Here is a 25287-nt window from a genome sequence, read left to right as displayed (position 1 = left end):
GGGACTTTGAATAAAAAGATGACACAATGCTGAAAAAAGTAACATATTCCTATCAAGAACAATCAAATTCTATGCTTCGATAATGCAACCCTAGCTTTTTCAAGTGTATGTATAAATATTCTACGTCAAGATGATCATTATCAATGGTTTTTTTTCACTATATATGATGCTGTCCTGCAGATGGAAAGGGCACTTCCTATTGCTGTTAGCATCCTTGGGTGCATTTCGCTTTGATCAAAGGCATGCTAAACCTAACATTCTTATCTTTTAATATTTTTCAGCCAAGTGTTCTAAAACAGGGGCACATAGAATATCAACAGCAAGAGGTGAATATCGCAGAAATCAGTTCTGAGGGGTTGCAGGTGACTGAGTTTGTGAATGTGGAGCTGGAAGTGAGAAGCTGTGTGGTCAACAAACATGAAACAGAGGTGGGTGTCTTGAAAACCTGGGGGAAAAAGCATCTCAAAAATTCATGAAATTCAATAATAATATGGAGTCCAAACCTTTTCCTTTAATTCTACTTATTCTACCAAATTTTAGAGTTGCCCATGTGTTCAATAATTGAAACACAGAACTGAGAAAATGTACTCTTCCCATGCGCCTAATTATCCTGAGACTAACACTATTTTCTATTACACACAGTTCCCAGGTTATGCTAAAATCCAAAATCTCACACGTGTCTCAGAATTCCACCTCATGGGCTTCTCCGAGGATCCAGAGCTGCAGCCCCTCCTCTTAGGGCTGTTCCTCTCCATGTACCTGGTCACGGTGCTTGGGAACCTGCTCATCATCCTGGCTGTCACCTCTGACTCCCACCTGCACACGCCCATGTACTTCTTCCTCTGCAACCTGTCCTTGGTTGATGCAGGGCTCGCCTCCACCATGATTCCCAAGTTGATTGCTGCCATCCTCACCCACAGCACAGTCATCTCCTATGCCGGCTGCCTCACTCAAATGTCTTTCTCCATCATCTTTGGATGCATGGATGATTTGCTCCTGACAGTGATGGCCTATGATCGATTTGTTGCCATCTGTCACCCCCTGCATTACCAGGTCATCATGAGCCCCCATCGCTGTGGCTTCCTACTCTTACTGTCCCTTGTGGCCACCCTTTTGGATTCCCTGCTTTATAATTTCATGGTCTTACAAATCACCTGCTTCAAGGGAGTGGAAATTTCCAATTTCTTCTGTGACCCATCTCAGCTTCTCAACCTTACTTGCTCTGACACCTTCAGCAATGACATATTTACATATGTTATTAGTATCATATATGGTTTCGTCCCTATGTCAGGGATTCTCTTCTCTTACTATAAAATTGTGGCCTCCATTCTGAGGGTCCCCTCTCCAGGTGGCAGGTACAAAGCTTTCTCCACCTGTGGCTCTCACCTGACAGTGGTTTGCTTATTTTATGGAACAGGCCTTGGTCTGTATCTCAGCTCAACTTTCTCTCTTTCTGCTGGAAAGGGTGTCTTGGCCTCAGTGGTGTACACTGTGGTCACCCCCATGCTGAACCCCTTTATCTATAGCCTGAGAAACAGGGACATCAAGAGGGCCATGCGTATGGTCTTCAATAAAACAGTCTTATCCCGGTCCCTTTACCACACATTCGGACTTGGTGAGAAAAGGCAGCAGACATAAACATTACTTCTCCAAATCTCACCTCCCGAGTACTGGATATGTGAGGTGCTTGTTTTCACATTTTGTCTCTCATGGTTGCTTCTTTTGATTTTTTCAGTAGAATCTTTGGGATGTTCACAATATCTTTATCACTGCTTTCCTGAATATGTTTTTCCTTTATTCATTCCTAGGTACCTTCCACACATTATTTTGAACCTGTCTATTTTAATTAGTCATTGCTTTCAGCATAGCAACACAACACTGTTCCTTTTTAGGGAACTGACATTGGTGCCTTAACAAATGCAAGGCATGTGGCTCATCCCAAAAGACTCTGATTTCTTCAAAATGTTTGAAGGCTGAGATGAGAACATTTTCAGGAACTTTCAGGATTTGCTGAAAATGCCAACAATTTTTCAGGAGCTCTACGGCATGTAATGAGTCACTTTTCCTTCACTGTTGCCAGAGAGGAGTGTGTGTATGTAAGAGAGAGAGAGAGAGAGAGAGAGAGAGAGAGAGTGTGTGTGTGTAAGAGTGTGTGGGTGTGTGTGTCTTGGAACAAGTTGATTAGCATTTGCCCTGGTGATTAACTTTTGTTTTCCTTTCAATTATGTTAAATTGGAGCTCATTGGACTTTTTGAATGTCAATCTTGGCTTCCTCATTCCTGGTTTTTTTTTTTTTTTTTTTTTTTTTTTTTTTTGGTATTCAATATACACCTCTGTCTCTATTTACTTTCCTTCATTCTTTTGGTTTTGTTCTTTGGAGTTAGTATTGTCAAATGCCAAACAAGTCAACCCGAGTCCTGAATGTTGATGACTGGAGTGTGGAAATTATGAAAGTGTTTTGTGTTTAAAAACTAGTGGAAGAAGGGTGTGGTTCAGGGAGACAACGATATTCCCATGAGATATATTAAATGAGACAGGAAAGAACAGGAACTGTTTGTATGATGTCTTCACAATTGTACTGCATATTAAAACTACTCTGAAGTGAAGTTAAAGATACAAATTCTTATAAATAAATGATTTGAAAAGCCAAAATAGCCGGCTGATTCTTTATTTTGCCCACATGACGCCACTCTTGAGCACTCTATGAAAAGTTCTAGTTCAGTTACATTCTTTATTGCCAATATTTCTCTTTTTATACTTTGTTATCTTTATGTTTAGTCTCCTCTTCTCCTGCATTATTCCTGATGTTAGAGTTGGATCATCTATGTCGTCTCTAAGCTTACTGGCCATCTTGAAGATGCGTATTTTGAGCTTGTGTTTTGAAGATAAATATCTCCACACATCTTTAAAGAGGATTAAATTATTTCTGGTGATACACTCTGTTCCTTCAACTTGGTCTGTTTTTAAATTTCTGTGCAATTCTTGGGCTCTCTGCTTAGGCATGAAAAAAAAAAATCTGGCCAGGCAGCTGCCTGGGCAGTCTCTGGCTAACATACCAACTAGGTGGAATCAAAATACCAAAACCAGAGAAATGTACAACAAAAAGAACTGTAAGCCAATCACTGTGAGGAACATAAATGCAAGAATCCTCAACACAGTTTAGGTACTTAAATCCAGCAACATTCCAGAAAGATCATTCACCCAGATTAAGTGGAATCTATCCCTGCTATGTGGAGATATCCCTGGTATTCAACATATGGAAATTGATTAACGTGAGATACATCCTATAACAAGCTAAAGAGAAGAACTATGATTCTTTCAATAGTTGCAGAGCATTTGATAAAATACAAGATCCCCCCATGATAGAAACCTTAAGCCAATTGGGTAAATATAAGGATCATTCCTCAATACAGTTGGGGAAATTCGTCACAGAGTCTCAGCCAGTATCACACTGAATGGGGGAAACCGGAAGCATTTCCACTAAGACCTGGAAGCAGAAGAGGAATGCCCACTTTTATCATGGCTGCTGCTAACACAGTCCTGGAAGTTTTAGAAACAATAGGCAAGAGAAGGAAATCAAAGGGATACAACTGAAAAGGAGGATGTCAAGGTATCTCTGGGTATAAAAGACAACTGGTCTTGGTAAAGTTGCAGAATACAAAATCAACATGCAAAAATCAACATGCCTTGATACACACAAACAATTCCATGGCTGATAAAGAACTTGTAAGAGCAGTCCCACTAATCATAACTAATCAAAAATTTAAATGCATTGGGATAAATTTAGTCAAAGATAGGAGGGATCTCCCTCATGAAAGTTACAAAACGTTAAATAGATAGAGGAAGGCATGCAAAAATCCACCATGCTCATACATTAGAATTACAATCATCAAAATGTCCATCCTACTGAAAGCAATCTACAGATTCAGTGCGATTCAATCAAAATTGTATTCTTCTCAGATCTCGAAAAAATGATGCCAAACTTTATATGGAGACACAAGAAAATAGCAAAGGAAATCCTAAACAAGAAAAACAAAGCTGGAGTGATCACGGTACCCGACTTCAAGATGAACTGTAGGGCAGCTGTAATCAGAACAGCCAGACACTGGCACAAAAACAGACATGCAGAGCAATGAAACAGAGTTCCCAGGAATTAGCTCCTATATGGTTGGTGAACTGTGCTTTGCAGAGTCAACTGAAATAAATCCAGAGAGAAAGTACAGTCTTCTCAACAAATGGATGGAAATTGCACTGTAGGAAACAAGGTTTCTTCATGTCCAGGACCAGAAGGAGAGCCTGGGGTTGTTAGAGTGACGGAAGAAAAAATTTCAGTGCAAATATCTGAAATGTAAAATCTCGCTTCTTGGGTGGAATTCAAGAACACTCAGGAAGAATTCCACTCTCCTTCTACAAGTATTTGTGACTGAATTAGTTAAGCAGCTCACATTATTTACTGAATCCCAAGGCTAAATGAAGATATTCTTATATACAGAGACCTTAAAAAAGTACCAGGAAATTTGAATTTTAGAATATTTTAATCCTATTTTTCTATTTACTCTTGATGTATACCCTGGGTTTCATCCTGCTACTCCCAGAATAACAAAGAGTACGAGTTCACATGAATCTGTACAATCAATCGTTTTAAAATATATCACTATGTTTAACAAAAACACAATTTACCAAGAATAATTAAGTTTTTTAACAGCCCATAGGCCTCCAACACCTAAAATACCAACCCAAGTAAGCATTTAAGCAATGAACATAGGAAGCTGTCTTTTTTTTTTTAAAGATTTATTTTATTTTTATTACAAAGTCAGATATACTGAGAGGAGGAGAGACAGAGAGGAAGTGGAGCTGCCGGGATTAGAACCAGCGGCCATATGGGATCAAGGCAAGGACCTTAGCCACTAGGCCACGCTGCCGAGCCCGGAAGCTGTCTTTAGAGACAATTTCTGAAAAAAAAATGGAAATAGTTTCAGATTCTTAGCATAGAGAACTCATCATGATCTTTAGGGTTAGTTCGATGAACTCAAGGACGTAAGAGTCATGTTTTGATTTGTGAAAATGAAAGCCGGTAGCTGAGTTTTTGTAAACCTCCTGCATGTAGCAATGCAGCAACAAGAAGCAGAAATGAGCTCTCTCTGGAAACAGTCCAAGCACATTTTCTTTTTTCTTATTTCTTTTCCATTAGCATCAGCCAGACACCATGGATGGGGAAACCATGGAACTCTTGGCTAATTAGGAGCTCTGGGCATTGACCTCTCAAGGTCCTCCCAATGTCGGGAATGAGACAATGTCTTCAGGCTGTGACTTTGCAATATACGTATAATGGCCCCATATGAATGTCCACTGCCCACGTGAGCACCAGGAGGACACAGCCTGAGCATGTCTCCTCTCCACTCCTAAATGTAGAGCCCAACACTCTTCATACTGCAGGCAGAACAGGATTAGTGGAGCCATCGTCCCTTGCCATGCTTCTGCTGAGAATTACCCAAGCCCAGTAAGTGCAGAGGGTAACAGAGGAAGTGGGTGGAACCATATAGGGGCATTGTTTTCTTCTCATCTGAGAGAGAATCAAGAAGCAAAGTTTCAGGTCAGATTACTGTGATGTTCATGTTCTGAGTGCCAGACTCTGAGCCCTAGGATGTAAGTAGCTCATTTCATTTCCTCTATAGGATTGCTCACATGGTGTTCCCTACATTGTTTTAATTATATAGAAATCAGTCTTCATGGGGTAGGAATGGATGATGTCATGTGTGAGTCAGGTGGTCCAAAGGCAGACACAGGCAACATGTCCAGTCCTCCCTCTCAACCCTTTCCTATAACTGCAGGAAGAGATTCCTGTTGTTTACGATGTTTCTCTGGGGTTTTGGGGTAAACCATAGCAGGTAGCAGCAGGTAAAGTGGCTGGCTGTTAAGACAAAGATCTCAGCAAGGGCAGGTGTACGGGCATTGAGGAAGGAGCTTCTCTCTCTCTGAAGAGCCCACTCTAAAATTGACTCCAACCATTCTGTCTCTCAACTCTTGGAGTCATCCCGCTTAATTCCAAAAGAGACATACCACTGCAGTCTTGGCTTCTGTTTTTTCACTGCAGAAACTTGCATGATTTGAACAATGAAGTTCCAATTTAATCTCTGATGATGAGGGAGACAAAGAAGAACTTCATCGCTTTAGCTCCAGAGACGATGCAATTTGGAATTCTGTCCACGACACTGATTGTTTCTGAGATGCTGAGTGGGTTGTCAGTGTCTGAGACACAACCTTGTCATCTGAAGCTGATTGCTAGCTGACAGAATTGCCTCGATAAGGACTGAACTGACAATGAATGATCACAAGGTAGATTATTACAAGAACAGAATACAACTTAGTTTTTTACTATTATTGATAATCTATCATTGGCAGTTGCCCTTCTTAAAAAGTATGTTGGGCCCAGCGGAGTGGCCTAGTGGCTAAAGTCCTCGCCTTGAACACCCCGGGATCCCATAGGGGCACCGGTTCTAATCCCGGCAGCTCCACTTCCCATCCAGCTCCCTGCTTGTGGCCTGGGAAAGCAGTCGAGGACGGCCCAATGCATTGGGACCCTGCACCCGCGTGGGAGACCCGGAAGAGGTTCCAGGTTCCCGGCATCGGATCGGCGCGCATCGGCCCGTTGCGGCTCACTTGGGGAGTGAATCATCGGACGGAAGATCTTCCTCTCTGTCTCTCCTCCACTCTGTATATCTGGCTGTAATAAAATGAGTAAATCTTTAAAAAAAAAAGTATTTATGTTTTACAAGGTAAACACCTTTCACATATTTTAGAAGACTGATTTAGGTGCAAATACTTAGAGTTCCATATACATTTTCTCCTGCCTGCAATTCCAACCCATCTTACATTTTCCTGAATGATTTTATATATATCAAGAATACTACATGCTTTCAAAAATCCCTTTGATGTATAGTATACCCTTGTATAAGAATGTGGTACCTGTTTGCAGACTGACTCTTAGACCCTGTATCTTGTAGCACACTGACACAATCCTCTCTCCAGGTTGTTAATTATAGAAGGGAAGCTTCCTTGAACCCCAAGATTTGTTCAATAAGATGTGATTTTTTTTAAGTTTTATTTATTTTTATTACAAAGTCGGATATACAGGAGGAGGTCATTTGACTAGGTCATTTCATATCTAAAAATGAAAGCTTAAAAAGAAAGAGAATTTCAATTGCTGGAAGCAATTGAAAGGGCCAAGAGATTATGAATTAAAAATATGGGATGCTCAGGCCTGGTGGCGTGGCCTAGCTCCTAAAGTCCTCGCCTTGAATGTGCCGGGATCCCATATGGGCGCCAGTTCTAATCCCGGCAGCTTCACTTCCCATCCAGCTCCCTGCTTGTGGCCTGGGAAAGCAGTCGAGGACGGCCCAAAGCCTTGGGACCCTGCACCTGTGTGGGAGACCCAGAAGAGGTTCCTGGTTCCCAGCTTCGGATCATCGCAGTACCAGCCCGTTGCGGCTTACTTGGGGAGTGTATCATCGGATGGAAGATCATCCTCTCTGTCTCTCCTCTCTGTATATCTGACTTTGTAATAAAAAAATAAATAAAATAAATAAAATAAATAAAAATATGGGATGCTGGATGTGGTTGTTACATGGACATTCATATAAGAGTTTAAAAGGGGAAGATATGTGGTAAGGATATATGGGACTCCTTGTATCTCTTGCCTTATAATTTTTGTCAAGTTAAACTTCCTTGGAAAACAACTGCTAAAACATAAAGATACAATAGTCAATACAAAAAAATAAATCTATATTTATATAGAGATTTATTTATATAATAGCTATATAGATATCAGAGTGTATATATCAGATCGCCCCTCAGATGCCCGGTATGGAAGAACGTGACTTTGACTTGTGACTCCTCTACCAAGTCCCCACCGTTCAATGCGCTGGCTGAGAAGCATCAATGTTTGCCTCAGTGATGGAGGCCGGCTCCAGCAGAGCTCAGAGCTCGAGGAAGCATGTGTTATATCATCAATAAGGAGTTGCGGACATGGTCCCTTGGTGGCCTCTACGCACAGCTCAAGAAGCTGTCTTTTATTTTTATTGACTCAGCCACATCACCAGCTTCTACACGTTTAATTGTTCCATTTTTACTTCAAGACTAAGCGGGCATGCACAGATGTTGGATTCTTCCTTTTTTTTTTTCTCTCTTCTTACTTCATGATTAAGCAGGTTCTCTTAAAGATAATTCTGCAAAACACTGTATTTGCTCCCAAGCGCCATTCTTCATTCTTGAGTAGTAGCCATTGGGTGATGGTCAGGACTCCAAGACCAAGGCACATTCAGTTACCTGCCAATCACTCATACATTCCTACTACATTTCTATGTCCACAACTTCCACATCACTTAATAGGAGAAATACGTTAAAAGAAGCAGCACTTCTATTTTTACAACTTAACAAGAAAAATATATCCTAAGGGGGGAAAATACAAAGATGCAAAGTGAAAGTTCGAAGCATTAAATCCCTTTACAACTGTGGGCTTCACAACCCCATAAACAAACAATAATTAAAAGCATATTTTTATAATATAATAAAAACGTCCTTTATGTCCTCTAGCCAAAAAATCATAAAAGCAGCTGAAACAGATACATTCCCTATGCTCCAAAAAAAATTGCACAACAGGTTAGCCTTTAAGGTCACGGTAACTACATTTTTTCTCCATAGCAGTTTCAGCTCGTACTCCCATCACCTCACTAATTTTTAGGATTTTTAGGATTTTTATTAGCAAGCCATTCCGCAAAAAGTATGCTGCATGTCTGGGTCATATTCCGGGACAATAGTCAGGTATACAATAAGATGTCCAGAAATGGCATGGGGCTTAATTGTACGGCTGCGTGTACATTGCTAAAGTCTCACTAGTCAAGACACGATCGATAGCATTAGCTCGCATCAGCTGCAAAAACCCATCTTACAAGGGCAAACAACAATGCCTCAATAGATCACACAGTTCTTTAGGGGGTGGTTGAGTGTCCATGTAAAGGGGGTGAAACTGTACCGAGGTGGTTGGAGAGACATCCACCAGGCCTTGCCATACAGCTGGAAGTTCCTCACGGTCTGGCAACGGGAAATGGAAGATCTTTTCCTCTGTCGTCTGTCTTTGCTTCTGACGCGCTGCCTTCAGCTAAACAAAAGCTAAGACTGTATCTAAGAATCTGCTACTAGTCCAATAAAAGTGGTACTTGTGACGCCTTCTCCCACAGTCATCTGTATTAGGCTGCCCAGGGCTGACTGTCTTTCTACAACTCTTGAAGTGTACGCTGGGGTGAATGGGGAATGAACCCTGATGCCCATTAAGGCCCATAATCAAGGAGGCCAGTCCAGTGAGCTCTGTGGGGCATGCACAATCCAAAAATACTGTAGGAAATCATATTTCCTCCTAGGTCAGACCAAAAGGATGGCTGGCGTAGCTGGACTGACCTTTCCCAAAATAAAGGTGCCCAACTGAATGGCTGAAGTTCATAGTCTTGGTTCGTGGGGAGATTCAGAGATTCAAGAACTGTGAGTCCGATGTATGCTTCTGAGTTATTCTCTCCTTGACCTATTGTTCCTAAAACATTAACGCCAAAACAGTTTTGTGTTATGCCAATGAGGCATTATGCAATGAAGACTCATCCAAATTACTAGAAAGCCACAGATTCCAATCAAAGCAAGATCTCAGGACATGAAGATATGAAGTTCTCTTGAGAGACTAAAGCTTAGAAAATAGACTGAAAGATTTTTGGTGTACAAAATATAATTCTCCTTAGGTTTCGTTATTAATATAATGGACTGGCAGCCATACACGTGGCTGTGAAATTGCAAAACAAGTCTGAATTTTTATGCAACGCCATGCAACTTGGAGGTCGGAGGCAATGCACTTGCTTGTGAACAGGTTGCAGGCACACTAACTTTTCTCCTTTTCCTCTTCCATTAACACAATCTAGCCCTTGGGGAATGGGATGATGTGGACCTACTGGCTAATGAGGAGCTCTGGGCATTTAGCTAACAAGGTACTAAAAATGACCCAGCACATTCCTTACTTTGCCAGGGAAAATATAGGGCCTCCAAACAAGCGTTCCTCCCGCTGTCAGCATCCACATCAGGAGGCCCGAGTCTGTCTCCTTTCCAGACCCAGCAAGCAGCCGGAAGCACTCTCCACTACACACCAGGAAGGAGACGTGGAGCCATTGCCTTTGACTCGGCACAACCCAGTGAGTGCTGACAGAGGCAGCGGAAGGAGGGTGGGACTCTATGGAGCAAGGCTTCTTTTTCGTTTGGAAAAACAAGTGATATTTGGGTTAGGCACGTGAGAGACGATCCGTATGGAGGGCCTCAAGTCAGAGGACTGTGGAGTTTGTGTTTCCTGCTTCTCATAGGAGTCCCAGGTAGCTCATCCTGAGTTTTGCTTTCCTTTCGTGTTGACTGTTACTACCACTGGAATCCAGCTCACAAGAGCAACAACTACAACAATGGCTATCACCTTAACATCTTGAACCTTTACTGAGGCTTTCCTGAATCCAGGCTCTGAATTCTATCGTAATCAGATGGTTTCATACCATCTGCGCGATCCCCCAAGTTGTGCAACACCTGTCAGTTTTATCTGATGCATGAAGAATCGCTGTGCCGTTGTGCGATATATATAGATTTGTTAGGGACAAACAGCTGAAGTTTCATTTGAATTGAGAGAGAGGAAGTGACCCCAGATACAGGCAGCATAGCTTCCCAACCTTCTGATAATCTCAGCAGGGATGTCACACTCCAGTCCCTCCAGGAAGACACCTACTCATTGTGCTCCTTCGATGTGTTTCTCTGCTGTCTGGGTGGGTGCGGCTATGGTTGATATGTGGCTGAGGTCAGAGGCTAAGACCATGGATGGCCCAGCAACTGGGTAGTTTAGAAGAATTGGCTCTCTGGATTCCACTGACACAAATCACTACTCTTTTTTTAAAGAGTTCTTTATTTGGATAGGCAGATGTATAGAGAGACGGAGGTACAGAGGGAAAGATCTAGTCACTGGTTCATTCCCCCAAGTGACCAATGACCAGTGGATAACAGATCTTTCTCTTTATGCCTCCTTGTCTCTATAAATCTGAGCCAATCCGAAGAGCTGAGCCAGTCTGAAAACAGGATCCAGGAGCTTCTTCTTGGAGGTCTCTCATGTGGGTGCAGAGTCCAAAGGTTTTGGATCATTCTCCACTGCTTTCCCAGGCCACAAGCAGGGATCTGGATGGGAAGTAGAGCAGCTGGAACATGAATCAGTGCCCATATGGAGTCCCAACACATGCAATGCAAATATTTTAGCCACTGAAACATCATACTGGGCACTCTTATTTAGGATCTGTTCATTTTCATTGGAAAGACAGACATATAGGGAGAAGAAGAGACAGAGAGAAAGATATTCCATCCTGTCTCACTTCCCAAATGACAGCAACGGCTGGAGCAGAGCTGATTTGAAGCCAGGAGCCAGCAGGTTCCTCTGGGTCTATCACATATGTGCATGGTCTCAAGGCTTTGGGCCATCCTCTACTGCATTGCCAGACCAGAAACAGGGAGCTAGATGGAAAGTGGGGCAGCCAGGACATGAACCAATGCCAATATGGAATACCTGCAGTTGGAAGCAGTTGAGCCAATGTGTTTGCCCCCCTGCCAAAATCTTTGACGCTTAAACACGGCCTCAGATATCTATATTCTGTGTATTTTTCTACCAGAACCATCAGCTGCCTGTCATATCTGATGCCCCAGGTCGTGTGCCTTAAAGGGCACAATGAAAGCATCAAAAGCAAAAAAATGTATTACACATTCAATAGACCCTTCCTTGGCTGGTTCCTTGACTGGCCATAATTACTGTAACTTTGACATAGTTGGTGCTTTCTTGTCAGTAAATTCATCTGTTTCAGAAATGTCCCACAGAGCAACCTGCACTTGTGTCCACTGAAGGACAAATGGATCCTGTAATTCTATAAGCAGCATTTACAACATTGCTGTGGTTGTGCGTCATCACGACAGAGACTGTTTCGAATGTCACATAAACTCGAGAGAAGGAGGCAGGTGATCTCTTTGCCTTAGACTTGGACAGCAGAGCAGCCTCCAATGTCCTGTGACAATGGTATTCAACTACCTTGCTATTTCTATAAGGATAACATCAGTATTTTTCAATAAGCATTAGCTAAACTCTCCACCCCCCTGATGCTAAGCCTGTGTAACAAAGCAGGTATTCTCATTCTGCCCAGCAGAAAATAAATCACTGTGTGTGTGTGTGTGTGTGTGTGTGTGTGTGTGTGTGTGTGTGTGTGTGTATCGTAGGAGAATAATCCAGGACTCAAATGTCGATTTCATCATTTGCTTCTCAGAGCAGTGCGTCCTCTATGGGAGCCAAGTGGTCATAAAACTCCTCTCACAAGCTGAGATTCCCTAAGGAGTTATCTTGGAAGCATTACTGTCATATATTACACGGGAGAAATATCTGATGGGCCATCTCACGATACAGTTGATTGGTTTTTGTTCAACGAAAAACTAGACGTGACTGTTTCTAAGCGTGCACATCCATAAAATTTTGCAAGACAATGTGAAGAGGGCGCTTCAATTTTCAATAAGTTGTCACAACCCATGCCTAAATTAGATGCTAGCCCTGTCTTAGGTCATGATGCGAAGTGGATAAAGAACCTGAAATTGAACACACTCGCCAAAGGGACATAAAACCAAGTATCAGTGTGCCTTAGGGTGTTTCAGGGGCAGCGGATGCCTTCAAGGATTTCACAGGTAAGATTTAAAGAAAACTATTTAGGGACACATACACTAATACATGGAGAGACAGGTACTCATGTATGTTGACATTATTGTATGGAATTCTACCCTTTGTATTTGCTCCTTAATCATAGAATTACCTGCTGAAACTACCATTGTCTCAGACACTTGCAATCCATGACCTACGAAAGGGTCTCATGAAAAATATTTTTATTATGCATTTGACTGTTGGAACTCAAGGCTGGATTTGAGCTTGCTTGATGTGAAATAATTCAAATGTAAGAAAGAGGATTCATGGCCAAAAAAAAAAAAAAAAAAACCACCTTCATGGAACAGACAGATCCAATGTTCTTGGGTTTGTAAAATTTTTTCAGTAGGGTCTCTAAAGCAGACGTGTATGGGAGGAGTTCAAAAACAAAGTTGTGGGGGTCCCATGTGTGACTGGGGGTGGGTATCTTCAAAAACACCTTGGGAAAAACACATTTCATTCAACATTACGACTTTCAACACTGTCTTTCTCCAAAATCCATTCTTTCAATTCCATATATTCTATGAACCTTTGAGTTACCCACACCCCCCCCCTCGTTATGCCTGTGAAATTGAGGTGCACCTGTGTGCAAGCACGTATATCCGCTTCCTTCTTGTAGTCTTCTTATCTTTCTTTTCCAGAAGTATGTCCTGTGTTGAAACACAGAATCTCACGCGTGTTGTCTCCAAATTCCATCTTTTGGGCTTCTCCGAGGATCCAGCACTGCAGCGCCACCTCTTTGGATTGTTCCTCTCCATGTACCTGGTCACAGTGCTCGGAAACCTGCTCATCATCCTGGCTGTCACCTCTGACCCACACCTCCACACGCCCATGTACTTCTTCCTCTTCAGCCTGTCCTTGGCTGACGTGGGGTTCACCTCCACCACGGTTCCCAAAATGATTGTGGCCATCCTCACCCACAGCACAGTCATCTCCTATGCTGGTTGCCTCACTCAGATGTCTCTCTTTCTCCTCTTTGGATGCATGGATGATTTGCTCCTGACGGTGATGGCCTATGACCGGTTTGTTGCCATCTGTCACCCCCTGCATTACCAGGTCATCATGAACCCTCGCCGCTGTGTCTGCCTAATTACAGTGTCCTTTGTGGTCAGCGTCTCTGAATCCCTGCTGCATAACTTGTTGATAGTACCAGTTACCTGCTTCAAGCAAATGGACATTTCTAACTTCTTCTGTGATCCCTCTCAGCTTCTCAACCTCACTTGCCTTGACACCCTCACCCATGACACAGTCAGATACCTTATTGGCGTCCTATTCGGTTTCGTTCCAATCTCAGCGATCCTCTTCTCTTATGGGAAAATCGTTTCCTCCATCCTGAGGGTCCCATCGCCTGGTGGCAGGTACAAAGCCTTCTCCACCTGTGGCTCTCACCTGTCTGTGGTTTGCTTATTTTATGGAACAGGTTTTGGGGTATATCTCAGTTCCGCTTTCTCCACCTCCTCCAGGAAGAATGCTGTGGCCTCACTCATGTACACCCTGGTCACCCCCATGCTGAACCCCTTCATCTACAGCCTCAGGAACAGGGACATGAAGGGGGCCCTACAGAGAATTGCCAACAAGATCATCTCATATCTCTGACTGTGATGCTGTTTGGTTTACAGGATTGAACTTGGCAACTCCAGGGAATCTTGAATCAGAGCCTGTAGATCACAGAACAGGAAGGATTTATTGGTATCCATAGGTCTTCCTGGCTTTTCTTTGCACAATGGCTGCTCTCCACATTGCTTTATGGTGTCAGGAGATGCTTCTGGCCAACCAGTTATTCCAGGATCATAGAAACAGGCATCAAGCAGAGAGAGAACCACGAGAGAACAGGCATGCATAGTAAGATTGCCTGATGGGTTAGGGCTCTTGAAATTACTACTCTCACTTTCCACCTCATTTTCTTTTTATACAATATATAGTAACTGTGGTCACTTACCTTCACTGCGTTAGAAGTGCAATGCATTGGGCCCAGCGGCGTGGCCTAGCGGCTAAAGTCCTCGCCTTGAATGCACCGGGATCCCATAGGGGCTCCGGTTCTAATCCCGGCAGCTCCACTTCCCATCCAGCTCCCAGCTTGTGGCCTGGGAAAGCAGTTGAGGACGGCCCAAAGTCTTGGGACCCTGCACCCATGTGGGAGACCCGGAAGAAGTTCCTGGTTCCCAGCTTCGGATCGGCACAGCACCAGTCGCTGCGGCTCCCTTGGGGAATGAATCATCGGACAGAAGATCTTCCTCTCTGTCTCTCCTCCTCTCTGTATATCTGACTTTGCAATAAAAATAAATAAATCTTTAAAAAAAAAAAAAGAAGTGCAATGCATTGCACTAACCCCCTCTCTCCCTGCCAGTCTCTCAGCATCAGTTATCGCTATTATGACATTTTTACCTTCTTTGTTTTTGACCTTTGACGCACTGCCTGTATTGCATTCTCTGCATTACAAATGACCAGATTCCTTTGTGTGCCATCACGGATGGATACAGCATGGCATGGGTGAAAAGCTACAGTGTGACCTTCTGCTGGATTATCCCAATGTGCTCGAGAAATAAAGCCAGTTCGATGGAACAGTGGGCTTCTCTTACTCATGTTCTTCGCAAGTCAGAATTTAGAATGTTCACATTCCACGTTCTTAGGGTCTACGTGTGAGTCCCAGCTCCACTTCTGAAGCTGGCTTCCTGCTAACGAGCATCCTTAAGGCAGCAGGTGACGGCTCAGGTGATTGGTCCCTGACACTGATGGGGGAGACCTGGAGTGAGTTCCTTATTACTGCCAGCTCTGGCCTGGCCCAGCCTTGGATGCTGTGAGTGTTGGGGAACCTCTCCATTTTTTTTTTTTCTTTTTGAATAAATATTTAAATCTCAGAAATAAATATTTAAATTGATAATGAAGATTTCAATCTCATGTGACAAAATTCAGCACGTGAAAGAAGAACAAAACAAAAGACTCAGTTTCCTGTACAAACAGAACTTTCCTGGATTTCAGATATCATGTACTGTATACATTCTCCGCAGGTGACGATCTTGGTTTTTTTAAAAATAGCTCTTTTTGGCTTCCTCTCCTGTATTATATTTCAACAGTGATTTTATTTTGTGGCATTAAAATTATAACCAGATATAAAACCTGTGAGTTTCATTAGGTTCGCTAGGTATTTATTTCTCTCAACTTCCTATCCCCAAACATAAATGTCTATCCATGTGTATATGGGCACAGTTATCTATTATTTATGTATCTGATGCGACTCCTTATTTAATCCTATTGTTTTTCCTTGTCAGTCCTATTTCTTTACGGTCCCTCAGCTCAGTATCCTTTTAGTTTCCTTTTTAGAACCCTTGTGTTGGGCCTGGTACAGTGGCCTAGTGACTAAAGTTCTCGCCTTCAATGAGCTGGGATCCCATATGGGCGCCGGTTCTAATCCCGGCAGCTCCACTTCCCATCCAGCTCCCTGCTTGTGGCCTGGGAAAGCAGTCAAGGACGGCCGGATGCTTTGGGATCCTGCACCCGCGTGGGAGACCTGGAGGAAGTTCCTGGCTTCTGGCTCCAGATCGGCACAGCACCGGCCGTTGCGGCTCACTTGGGGAGTGAATCATCGGACAGAAGATCTTCCTCTCTGTCTCTCTTCTTCTCTGTATATCTGACTTTGTAATAAAAATAAGTAAATTAAAAAAAAAAAAAGAACACTTGTGTTATGTATCCTACATTGGAGAGAGGAAGTTTAGTACTTTCCTTCTATGTCACACCCATAATGTAAACATTCACTCCTGTGGATTGCTCTCACTAATCCTACACTTCAGAAGTTCGAAATATATAATTCAGTGCTAACTGAGTAGTATTTTATATTTCTTGACTTGCTGTGTATTTGTTTTGTTTTTGCTATCTGGTATATTTTAAGCACCTGTAAAACCTATAGTTTATTTATATTCCTCATTTGGCAATCTAAACACTAAGAACGCTTACAATAAAATCCTTGTTGGCTTACCAGTTTTAAAAATGTATTTCTTTTTACATATTTGAAAGTCAGAGTTACAGAGAGGGAGGGGGTTCTCCTATACTATATTTCACTCCCCCAAAATGGCCATAATTGATGGGGCTGAATCAAAACAGGGCCGGGAGCCTGGGTTTAATCTTTTCATGTGAGTAACAGTGGCCCAAGAACTCAAGTCATCCCCTCCTGCTTTCTCTTAGAAAGTGCCTTAGCACAGAGCTGGGTCTGAAGTAGGGCAGCCTGGGGCATGGTATGATGGTTCCACAGCTAAATCCTCCCCCTTGAGATCCCATACAGGTGCCGCTTCATGTCCTGGCTGGTCTACTTCCCATCCAGCTCCCCGCTTGTGGCTTGGGGAAAGCAATCAAAGATGTCCTAAAGCCTCGGGAACTTGCATTCACGTGGGAGGCCTGGAAGAAGCTCCTGGCCCCTGGTTTTGGGTAGACTCATCTCTGGCCATTGCAGCTCTTTGGAGAGTGAACCAGCAGATCTCACTCCTTCCCTATGTAAAATCTGCCTTTCCAATGAAAATAAATACATCTCTAAAGAAAAAAACTGGAGCAGCCTAGATTTGTTACATGCCCTGAGAGATGAGATATCCATGTTACGGGCAGCAGCTTAACGTGCTGTGCTGTCTCCTGCCCATACAGTTACAAGGTCAATAGCCTGGGCATGCTGCCCTTCACGCTGTTGTTCCAATGGAAATGGGGTTTTTGCCTCCACTTGACCACAGCCACCATGTGTGTTAGCTGGCCCCTGCTTGTGTTGAAAATAGAGCCTCAGCCCTCAATGCCCTCTGTGCGTGTAAGAGAAAACAGACCCTTGCTCCTTGATCAGGTCCCAGAGCTTGACTGGGAGAGACAATGGGTAGGGTAGGTTCACTGGGAGCATATTTCCTGAAAGTATTTCCTCAGTCAGGTGGGCAGGATAGCAAGCATGTCTGCCCTCCAGTGCCAACGTTAGCTCAGAGGTCTGCGACAATTAGGCTTTTCAGTTTCGCTGGAAATTGGAAAATTGACTTTCATCTTGATTCAAGGCTCTAAGGGAGTAGACCAGAAGCAAAAATGGCATGTCACTTATGAATCTAGGATTAATCCCACATATCTCAGAAGATTGGTCCCAGGACTTCCCCCAGAACCTTGCCAATTCAAGTCCCTTGTATAAAAATGGACAAAAAAATTTGTCTCATCCTCCTGCCTACTTTATGTTTTAGAAAATTGGTTTGGGGGCCCAGCGGCGTGGCCTAGCAGCTAAAGTCTTCGCCTTGAACTCGCCAGGATCCCATATGGGTGCCGGTTCTGATCCCAGCAGCTCCACTTCCCATCCAGCTCCCTGCTCCCTGCTTGTGGCCTGGGAAAGCAGTGGAGGATGGCCCAATGCATTGGGACCCTGCACTCGCGTGGGAGACCCAGAAGAGGTTCCTGGTTCCCAGCTTCGGATCAGCGCAGCACCGGCCGTTGCAGTCACTTGGGGAGTGAATCATCAGACGGAAGATCTTCCTCTCTGTCTCTCCTCCTCTCTGTATATCTGACTTTGTAATAAAACTAAATAAATCTTTAAAAAAAGAAAGAAAGAAAGAAAGAAAATTGGTTTGGGGCCCGGCGCGATAGCATAACAGTTAGGGTCCTCGCCTTAGATGCGCCAGGATCCCATATGGTTGCCGACCCAGAGGAGCGTCCTGGCTTCAGATCGGCTCAGCTCCAGCCTTTGTGGCCGCTTGAGGAGTGAACCATTGGACAGAAGATCTTCCTCTCTGTCTCTCCTCTCTGTATATCTTTCCAATAAAAATAAATAAATCTTAAGAAAAAAAAGAATATTGGTTTGGAGGAGAGAGAGAGAGAGACAGAGAGAGAACATGAGTGAATGGATTAGAATATCTGTGTAGAACATCTCTTTTCCATCTGTTGGTACACTCCCCTATATGGCTACAATAGCTGGGGGGCGAGGGGTGTTGGGTGGGGATGAGCGACAGGTAGAAGCCAGAATTCCATCCTGATTTCCTCCTTGGGTGGCAGGAACCCAAGAATTCAAACCATCGCCTGCTGCCTCTTAGATGCATTAGCAGAGAGCTGGATCAGAAACAGAGCAACTGGGACTTGTCCATGTGCCATGATGGTTGTCCCAAGCTGCTGTTTAACCTGCTGTACGATACTGATCATGTATGTCGTTGCCTGATGTTATGCAAGTAGTTGGCACACCTCATTGTTTAGATGCTAAGCACAAGAGAAAAAAAGTTTGTGCTAAGTAGTTACACACACACACACACACATATATTTTACCATTGATTTTCCACTCAAATGCCAGGCTGAAGCCAGAGACCAGGAATTAAAACCGTGTCTCCTACATGGCAATGGGAACCCAAGCATTTGAACCATCACTGGCTGCGTTCCAGGGTCTGCTTTAGCAGGAAGCTGAGCTTGGGATGTGGGGCTGGGATCTTGGCACCCTAATACAAGATGCACTTCCCAAGCTGTATCTTAATCACTGTACCCAGTATTCACCTCTCAAGTGATTCCAAAAAGTTGCGGGGTTTTGATTCTGAGATTGCTAGAATCCCAAGGCAGAAGAACATGCGTGTTTTCTTAGGGGAAGATCTAAGACCTTTTCTAAATACACTGACATTATCTTCTTCTGCCACTGATATCAAGCAAAAAAAATCTTCAGGGCCAATTTGACTAATGATGAGCTCTGTGCACTGGGCTCCTGGGGCCATGAGGGTGTAAATAACAACCCTACATCTTGCGCCATTCATGTACCTGCTCAAACCTGGCCATCACAGATGAGTCCCCTCTTTCCAGAGCCACTGTCTGCACCAGGGATTAGGGGTCCACCCCTGAGTACCTTCTCGTCTGTCCCAAGGAAAACTCCACAACTTTTGTCAAGTAGGGGAGAGGAGAGGAACGGAGCCGATTCATCATCATTGGCTGTGCTCCAGCAGGGAACAAGAGGAGCCCAGGCAGTGCTGAGGGAAATGCAGGTTGAAGTGAAGGCTGCTATCTTTTCTGCTTATTAGGGTTCAAATGTGCCAGCTGGGATAGACAGTTGGGCAGGCATAAACGTGCCAAGTTTCAACTCGAGAGATTGCTGAAAAGTGCATATTCGTGATTTGGGGGGATGGGGAGGGATGTTGAGAATTTTCCAGATATTCCATTTGCTTCCCTCTTATGCTGATTCTAGTTCCTGTGGGTGTTTCTCCTGCCAAAATTAAAAAAAAAAAAAAAGAGTCCACATAACTCGCCTTTTAGCACCCGAACAGATCATGTAGTTGAACATGGTAACAGTGACCAAAAAGATGACGGTGACCCTAAAATCAACACCGTTCTCACCTAGGGTTTCCAAGGGCCAGGTTCTGAGCTGAGCTTTCCAAAAGCATAGCTATGTTTATATCTACATCTATGTTCTATTTTTATATACATGTAGATGTGTTCTTTTTTTCTGCATAGCGATCCTACAGAAAGAGTAATTTCTGTGATATGTAACTGAGCACAGGTGAGTGTAAATTTTTTTACTTTTTTGTGTGCTTATTTTTTTTTAAATACTCTTACTTAGCTGATTAGGGTACAAAGGGCCAAGGGATACAGGAAAGTGGGTAAGACCATTGTTTCCACATTAATATCATCAGGTTTTTTTTTTTCCCTGTATCTGGGGTCAGGGGAGAAACAAAGGGAAAAGCCCTCCCAACTTTCCATCCCAGGTCCCCAATGTGAGGCACACTCCGAGGGTCCTGCTCAAGCAGTTTTGATAGTTCAACAGGTTTGAATTGCTGCCAATCTCGCCATTCCAATCATGATGAAATCTGTTCAGAATCCACTGGCTGACACAGGCTCTTCATGGTTGGGGTTCTGAGATCAGCAGTTCAGTTGGAGGGATCCCCAAAGAAACTTCATCTGAGATGACCCCAAATCTGATTCTTGTGTGTGCTTGCCAGTACAGGGTCTGGCACAGTCCGTTGCCCCGATCAGCTTATGCACATGCTGGTCGTTGCAATTGCTGGGTCAGTTCGGTAAGTGTAAATTAATGCAATTTTTACTTTGCTTTAACTGACACACAGATATTGTAGGCATTAAAATGGCATGTTTGTTTGCTGTGGTTAGGATATCACTTTGGGTCTTTGCAAAACACATGGAAGACAGAGTCCAGCCTCCTGGCTCCAGCCTGACACAGCCCTGCCTGTGGAGGTCATCTTAGGATTGAAGAGAAAGATGGGAAAATTGTCTTCCTCTAACTTTGTCTTTCAACTAAATTAATCTTTTAGAAACCAAAACTGGATAATGGTAACAGTAATAGGTGATATTAAAAAAACATTTCACAAGTACCTGACAATATTCTCTATTCTGTTTGCATATCAGTACGTTTAGAGGAGATCTCTGTAGACAGTATTTAAATTGGTTCCAAGATATTGTCAGAACATCAATCTATTTCAAAAAGGAGAGGTAATTATAATGATTAAGTACAAACAAGCAAACATACAAACTAAACAAAAAAAACTAAAATAAATAGACAAACAACAGACAGTAGAGCTTGAAATCTGACAGGAAAGAGCTGGCATGGATTGGCTCATGCCTCGCTGGGTCAGACACAAAGATTAGTCACTCCTCACCATGGTGTTGGGGATTTTCCTGCACACCCCCCCAAAAAAACAAAAACAAATGTTCTGCACCTCAAATGTCGACAAATATCTTGTTAGAGTTACAAGCCAGTCTAGATTATCCTAAAATCTGCCAAGATCAGTAAAATTATACTTCAACACAACAAATGGTTAAATACTAAAATGAAATAGACACGAGACAGCTGAATGGTACCTTATAGCCATTTTAAGGTATATAGCAGCCGGTCCTGTATATAAACTAAAATTGAAATGTCAATGAGCTAATCATAGGTTGTGGTTAAGAACTTGCATTTTTTTTTAACATACTGGTTACTCAAAACCATGTCAATTCCATAATATTGCAAATTGCTGTTGTTATTATATTGGGACTCTTAATTGACTGTGATGATATTCTACCAGCTCTAACTTTGGACCAGAAATGGTCTCCCCAAGAAACTGTTCAACCCATCTGGACAATAAGTAGCTGGACTCTATGCTTGGTATACGTTTGCGAGGAAAGAATCTTGATTGAATTTGAACTGTAATACTGCATCAAGGTGGAGGAATCCACCAGGGGGGAGGGGAGGGAGAGGGGTGGGGGGATTCCCAGAGCCTATGAAACTGTCACATAATGCAAAATAATTAATAAAAAAATAATAATAAAATAAAAAAGTAACCTTGAGAATAACTTTAAAGCCACACATAGGCATAGTTCTATTTAAAATTCCATAGCAACCACAAGTAAGGTAAGTTCAATTGATATGTCTATTTTATCAATGTGCAAACTACTCAGGTGTTTTAAATACAATTTTCCATTCTTTCTCTTTTCATTTTTCCTCTCACCAAACTGAAGTTACAAATCTGACTTCGGTCATACATTTCCCACCTGTTCATAAGGGCATTAGGTTGAACTTGAGGACCACAATCTTCAAGAATGTTTAGCATTAGAGGTAATTTAAGAAACCCCAGCAAGCCAAGAATAAAAAACATCAAAAGCAAACTTAACATTAGACACTTCGAGACTGTGTAGAATTGCAAGAAAATAACCCTCCCATAATGAAAGCAAAATAAGTACAGATTAGAGATTTTTGTTTCACGGTTGCTACATTGTAAGTCTAATTAAGAGTTTCAGCATCAGTGGTGCTGTGTGAGTTTTTTATCTGAAAGGCAGAGCCTCCATCGGCTGGTTCATTCCACCAATGGTTCCAACAGCCGGGGCTGGGTCAGGTGCCTGGAACTCCAACCAGGTTTCTCCCAAGTGAGGGACAAAGCACTTGGGTCATCTTCCACTTCTTGGCCCAGGTACATGAACAGGAACTTGATCAGAAGTGGAACAATCAGGACACCAACTTGCACCCCTAAAGAATTACTGGCTTGGCAGGCAGTTGTTAACCAGTAGGAACAAAAGGTTGCCCCGCCACCCCAGAGGAATTTCTTAGGCTGCATTTGAAGAAGTATTTGTGACTGCTTACCTTTCTTTGATTAGATTTTAAGAGAAGGACATTTTCTAGGCTTCCTTCAAAGTTAACATTTAAGGTGGTGCCTCAAAGTGTTCAAGCCTACTCTTTGGCCTACTGTTTCTAGCGCGGACGTTTAGAGGTAAAACCAACAGCACAGACATCGTTAGGAAGAGTTCTACACAGATGTCACTTCTGAACAATTATCTCTGAGAGTACTGTAATGAGTGGCCCTTCACTGTCAATAGTTCACTTGTGATTTGTCTGATTTCAAAACACAGATACTCAGCTGGCTGCCTCTACGCTGGTGCCATATCCTCCAAAGCCCTCTTCTTGATGATAAGGTGGCCCATCTCCATGGAAGCACAGAACCTAACACGTGTCTGGGAATTCCTCCTACTGGGCCTGTCAGAGGATCAAGAAACACAGCTCTTCCTCTTTGGGTTGTTCTGCTCCATGTACCTGGTCACAGTGCTCGGGAACCTACTCATCATCCTGGCTGTCACCTCTGACTCCCACCTGCACACCCCCATGTACTTCTTCCTCTGCAACCTGTCCTTGGCTGACGTGGGGTTCACCTCCACAACCATCCCCAAAATGCTGGTGAACCTCCAGACACACAGCAAATCCATCACCTATGAGGGCTGCCTAACTCAGGTGTTCTGTTTTTATTTTTTTGGATGTTTGGACAGTTTGCTCTTGACGGCAATGGCCTATGACCGACTCATGGCCATCTGTTACCCTCTGAACTATGTGGTCATCATGAATGACCGCCTCTGTGGTCTGTTGGTCCTGGTGTCACTTCTCATCAGCCTTTTGGACTCCCAGCTGCACTGTTTGGTGGTGTCACAGCTTGCATTCTGCACACTTGTGGAAATCCCTCATTTCTTTTGTGACCCTCCTCAACTCATCCGTCTGGCCTGCTCCGACACTTCCACCAGCCGCATGCTGATCTATATGATTGGCGTCATCTTTGGTGGGGTTCCAGTCTCAGCAATCCTGTACTCTTACGCTCGGATTGTCTCCTCTGTTCTGAGGGTCCCATCCACAGACGGGAAGCAGAAAGCCTTCTCTACCTGTGGTTCTCACCTGTCTGTGGTTTGCTTGTTTTATGGGACAGGCCTTGGGGTGTATCTCAGTTCAGCTATCTCGTCCTCCCCCAAGAAGGGTACCGTGACCTCGCTGATGTATACCACAGTGGCTCCCATGCTTAATCCCTTCATCTATAGCTTGAGAAACAGAGACATGAAGACAGCCCTCTGGAAGGTTCTCAGAAGATTCATCTAATTGCGTTTCCTCTTCAGTTTCCTTTGATTCGTAGACATGAGCAAGGCAACAAAATCAAACATGTTTGAAAATAAGTACTGTCCCATCTGTATCTCCTTTCCATATTCTTTGTTTCTTCTCTTACTATAACTAAACTATAACTAAATTAACTATAACTTAACTATAACTGTAACTATAACTAAAACAGTCTAGCTCTTATTCTGAGCTCTGTAGTTCGTAGCATTCATCATTCTCACTTTCCTCATCCACGTCCCAAGAATAATGCTACAAATATTCTTGGTGTGTAACGTTCCTTAATGGGTTCTCTTCAAATTATTATGACTTTCTGCTTTATTGGTAAGAAAATGGAAGGGCTGGGGCAAAAAAAGGGAACAAGAGAAAGAGATGTGTCAGCTAGTTCATACCACAAATGCCAGTCACAGCCACATGGGTGGTAGAGACACAAGCACTTGAGCCATCGTCTATTGTCTCCAAAGATGTTCATTCGCAGGAATCAGGATCAAAATCTTGTAGCTAGGACTCGGTCAGCCTCTCTAATCCGGAACTCCTGTGTCCTAAGAGTTCACCAAACACTTGTCCCTCTGCAGAACATTCTAGAACCATCTGTTTCTTAATTGTCGGTCCAAGAAAGATAGGTTGTGACAGCAAGGGGTCACGATGAAGCTTTTAGTTTGAGTGAAGAATTAGGAACTAGAACTTTCCTGGGAAAACTGGGAGGCGCCAATCTCACGATGCCATTGTAAATTACATCACTGCTTTTTCTCAAAGAAAGAAAGAAAGAAAGAAAGAAAGAAAGAAAGAAAGTTAGTTGAAGGAGGGACAAGTGTTTGGTGATGCGTTATGAAATGTTAACGTGGAGACCTTCTTCCCACGCCTGGAGGGTCTGGGTCAAAGTCCCATCTCTTGTTTTGATCCAGTTTCCTGCTACTGTACATCCTGGGAAGCATCAGTGATACCTTAAGCAGTTATGTTTTTGCTCCCTTTCCACTCCAGGTGACAGGTCTAGAGGAAGCCCAGCCTCGTGGCTTCAGCCCAGCCCAGCTACGGCTAGCTCAGGTTTGTAGGAAGAGATCCAGCACATGGCAGAGTTTTCACTCTGCTTTTCAAAAGTAAAAGACAGCTTTGGAAGAAAAGTTCAAACTATAGAAGTGATGTGTTAGGCATCCAGCTAAAAAGGCAGAATGAATTT

The 25287-nt window shown here is 43.2% G+C and overlaps 3 protein-coding genes across 3 annotated transcripts; all 3 read left to right on the top strand.

The window, feature by feature from the left end:
• Positions 1-582: 582 nt before the first annotated feature.
• Positions 583-1638, top strand: LOC101536230 (olfactory receptor 7E178-like). Its single transcript, XM_004599570.4, has one exon. The coding sequence runs from the start codon at positions 583-585 to the stop codon at positions 1636-1638; it is 1056 nt and encodes a 351-aa protein (XP_004599627.4).
• Positions 1639-13432: 11794 nt separating this feature from the next.
• LOC101529262 (olfactory receptor 7E178-like) lies at positions 13433-14383 on the top strand. Its single transcript, XM_004599715.2, has one exon. It carries the CDS (start codon positions 13433-13435, stop codon positions 14381-14383), a length of 951 nt encoding a protein of 316 aa, XP_004599772.2.
• Positions 14384-23168: 8785 nt separating this feature from the next.
• On the top strand, positions 23169-24098 carry LOC101529513 (olfactory receptor 7E178-like). The gene has a single exon (XM_004599716.3). The coding sequence runs from the start codon at positions 23169-23171 to the stop codon at positions 24096-24098; it is 930 nt and encodes a 309-aa protein (XP_004599773.3).
• Positions 24099-25287: the final 1189 nt, after the last annotated feature.

This window comes from Ochotona princeps, chromosome 33 (assembly GCF_030435755.1).
Source record: "Ochotona princeps isolate mOchPri1 chromosome 33, mOchPri1.hap1, whole genome shotgun sequence".
NCBI lineage: Eukaryota > Metazoa > Chordata > Mammalia > Lagomorpha > Ochotonidae > Ochotona > Ochotona princeps.
The sequence above is the reverse complement of the archived record's forward strand: the minus strand, read 5'-3'. Positions and strand labels throughout refer to the sequence as shown.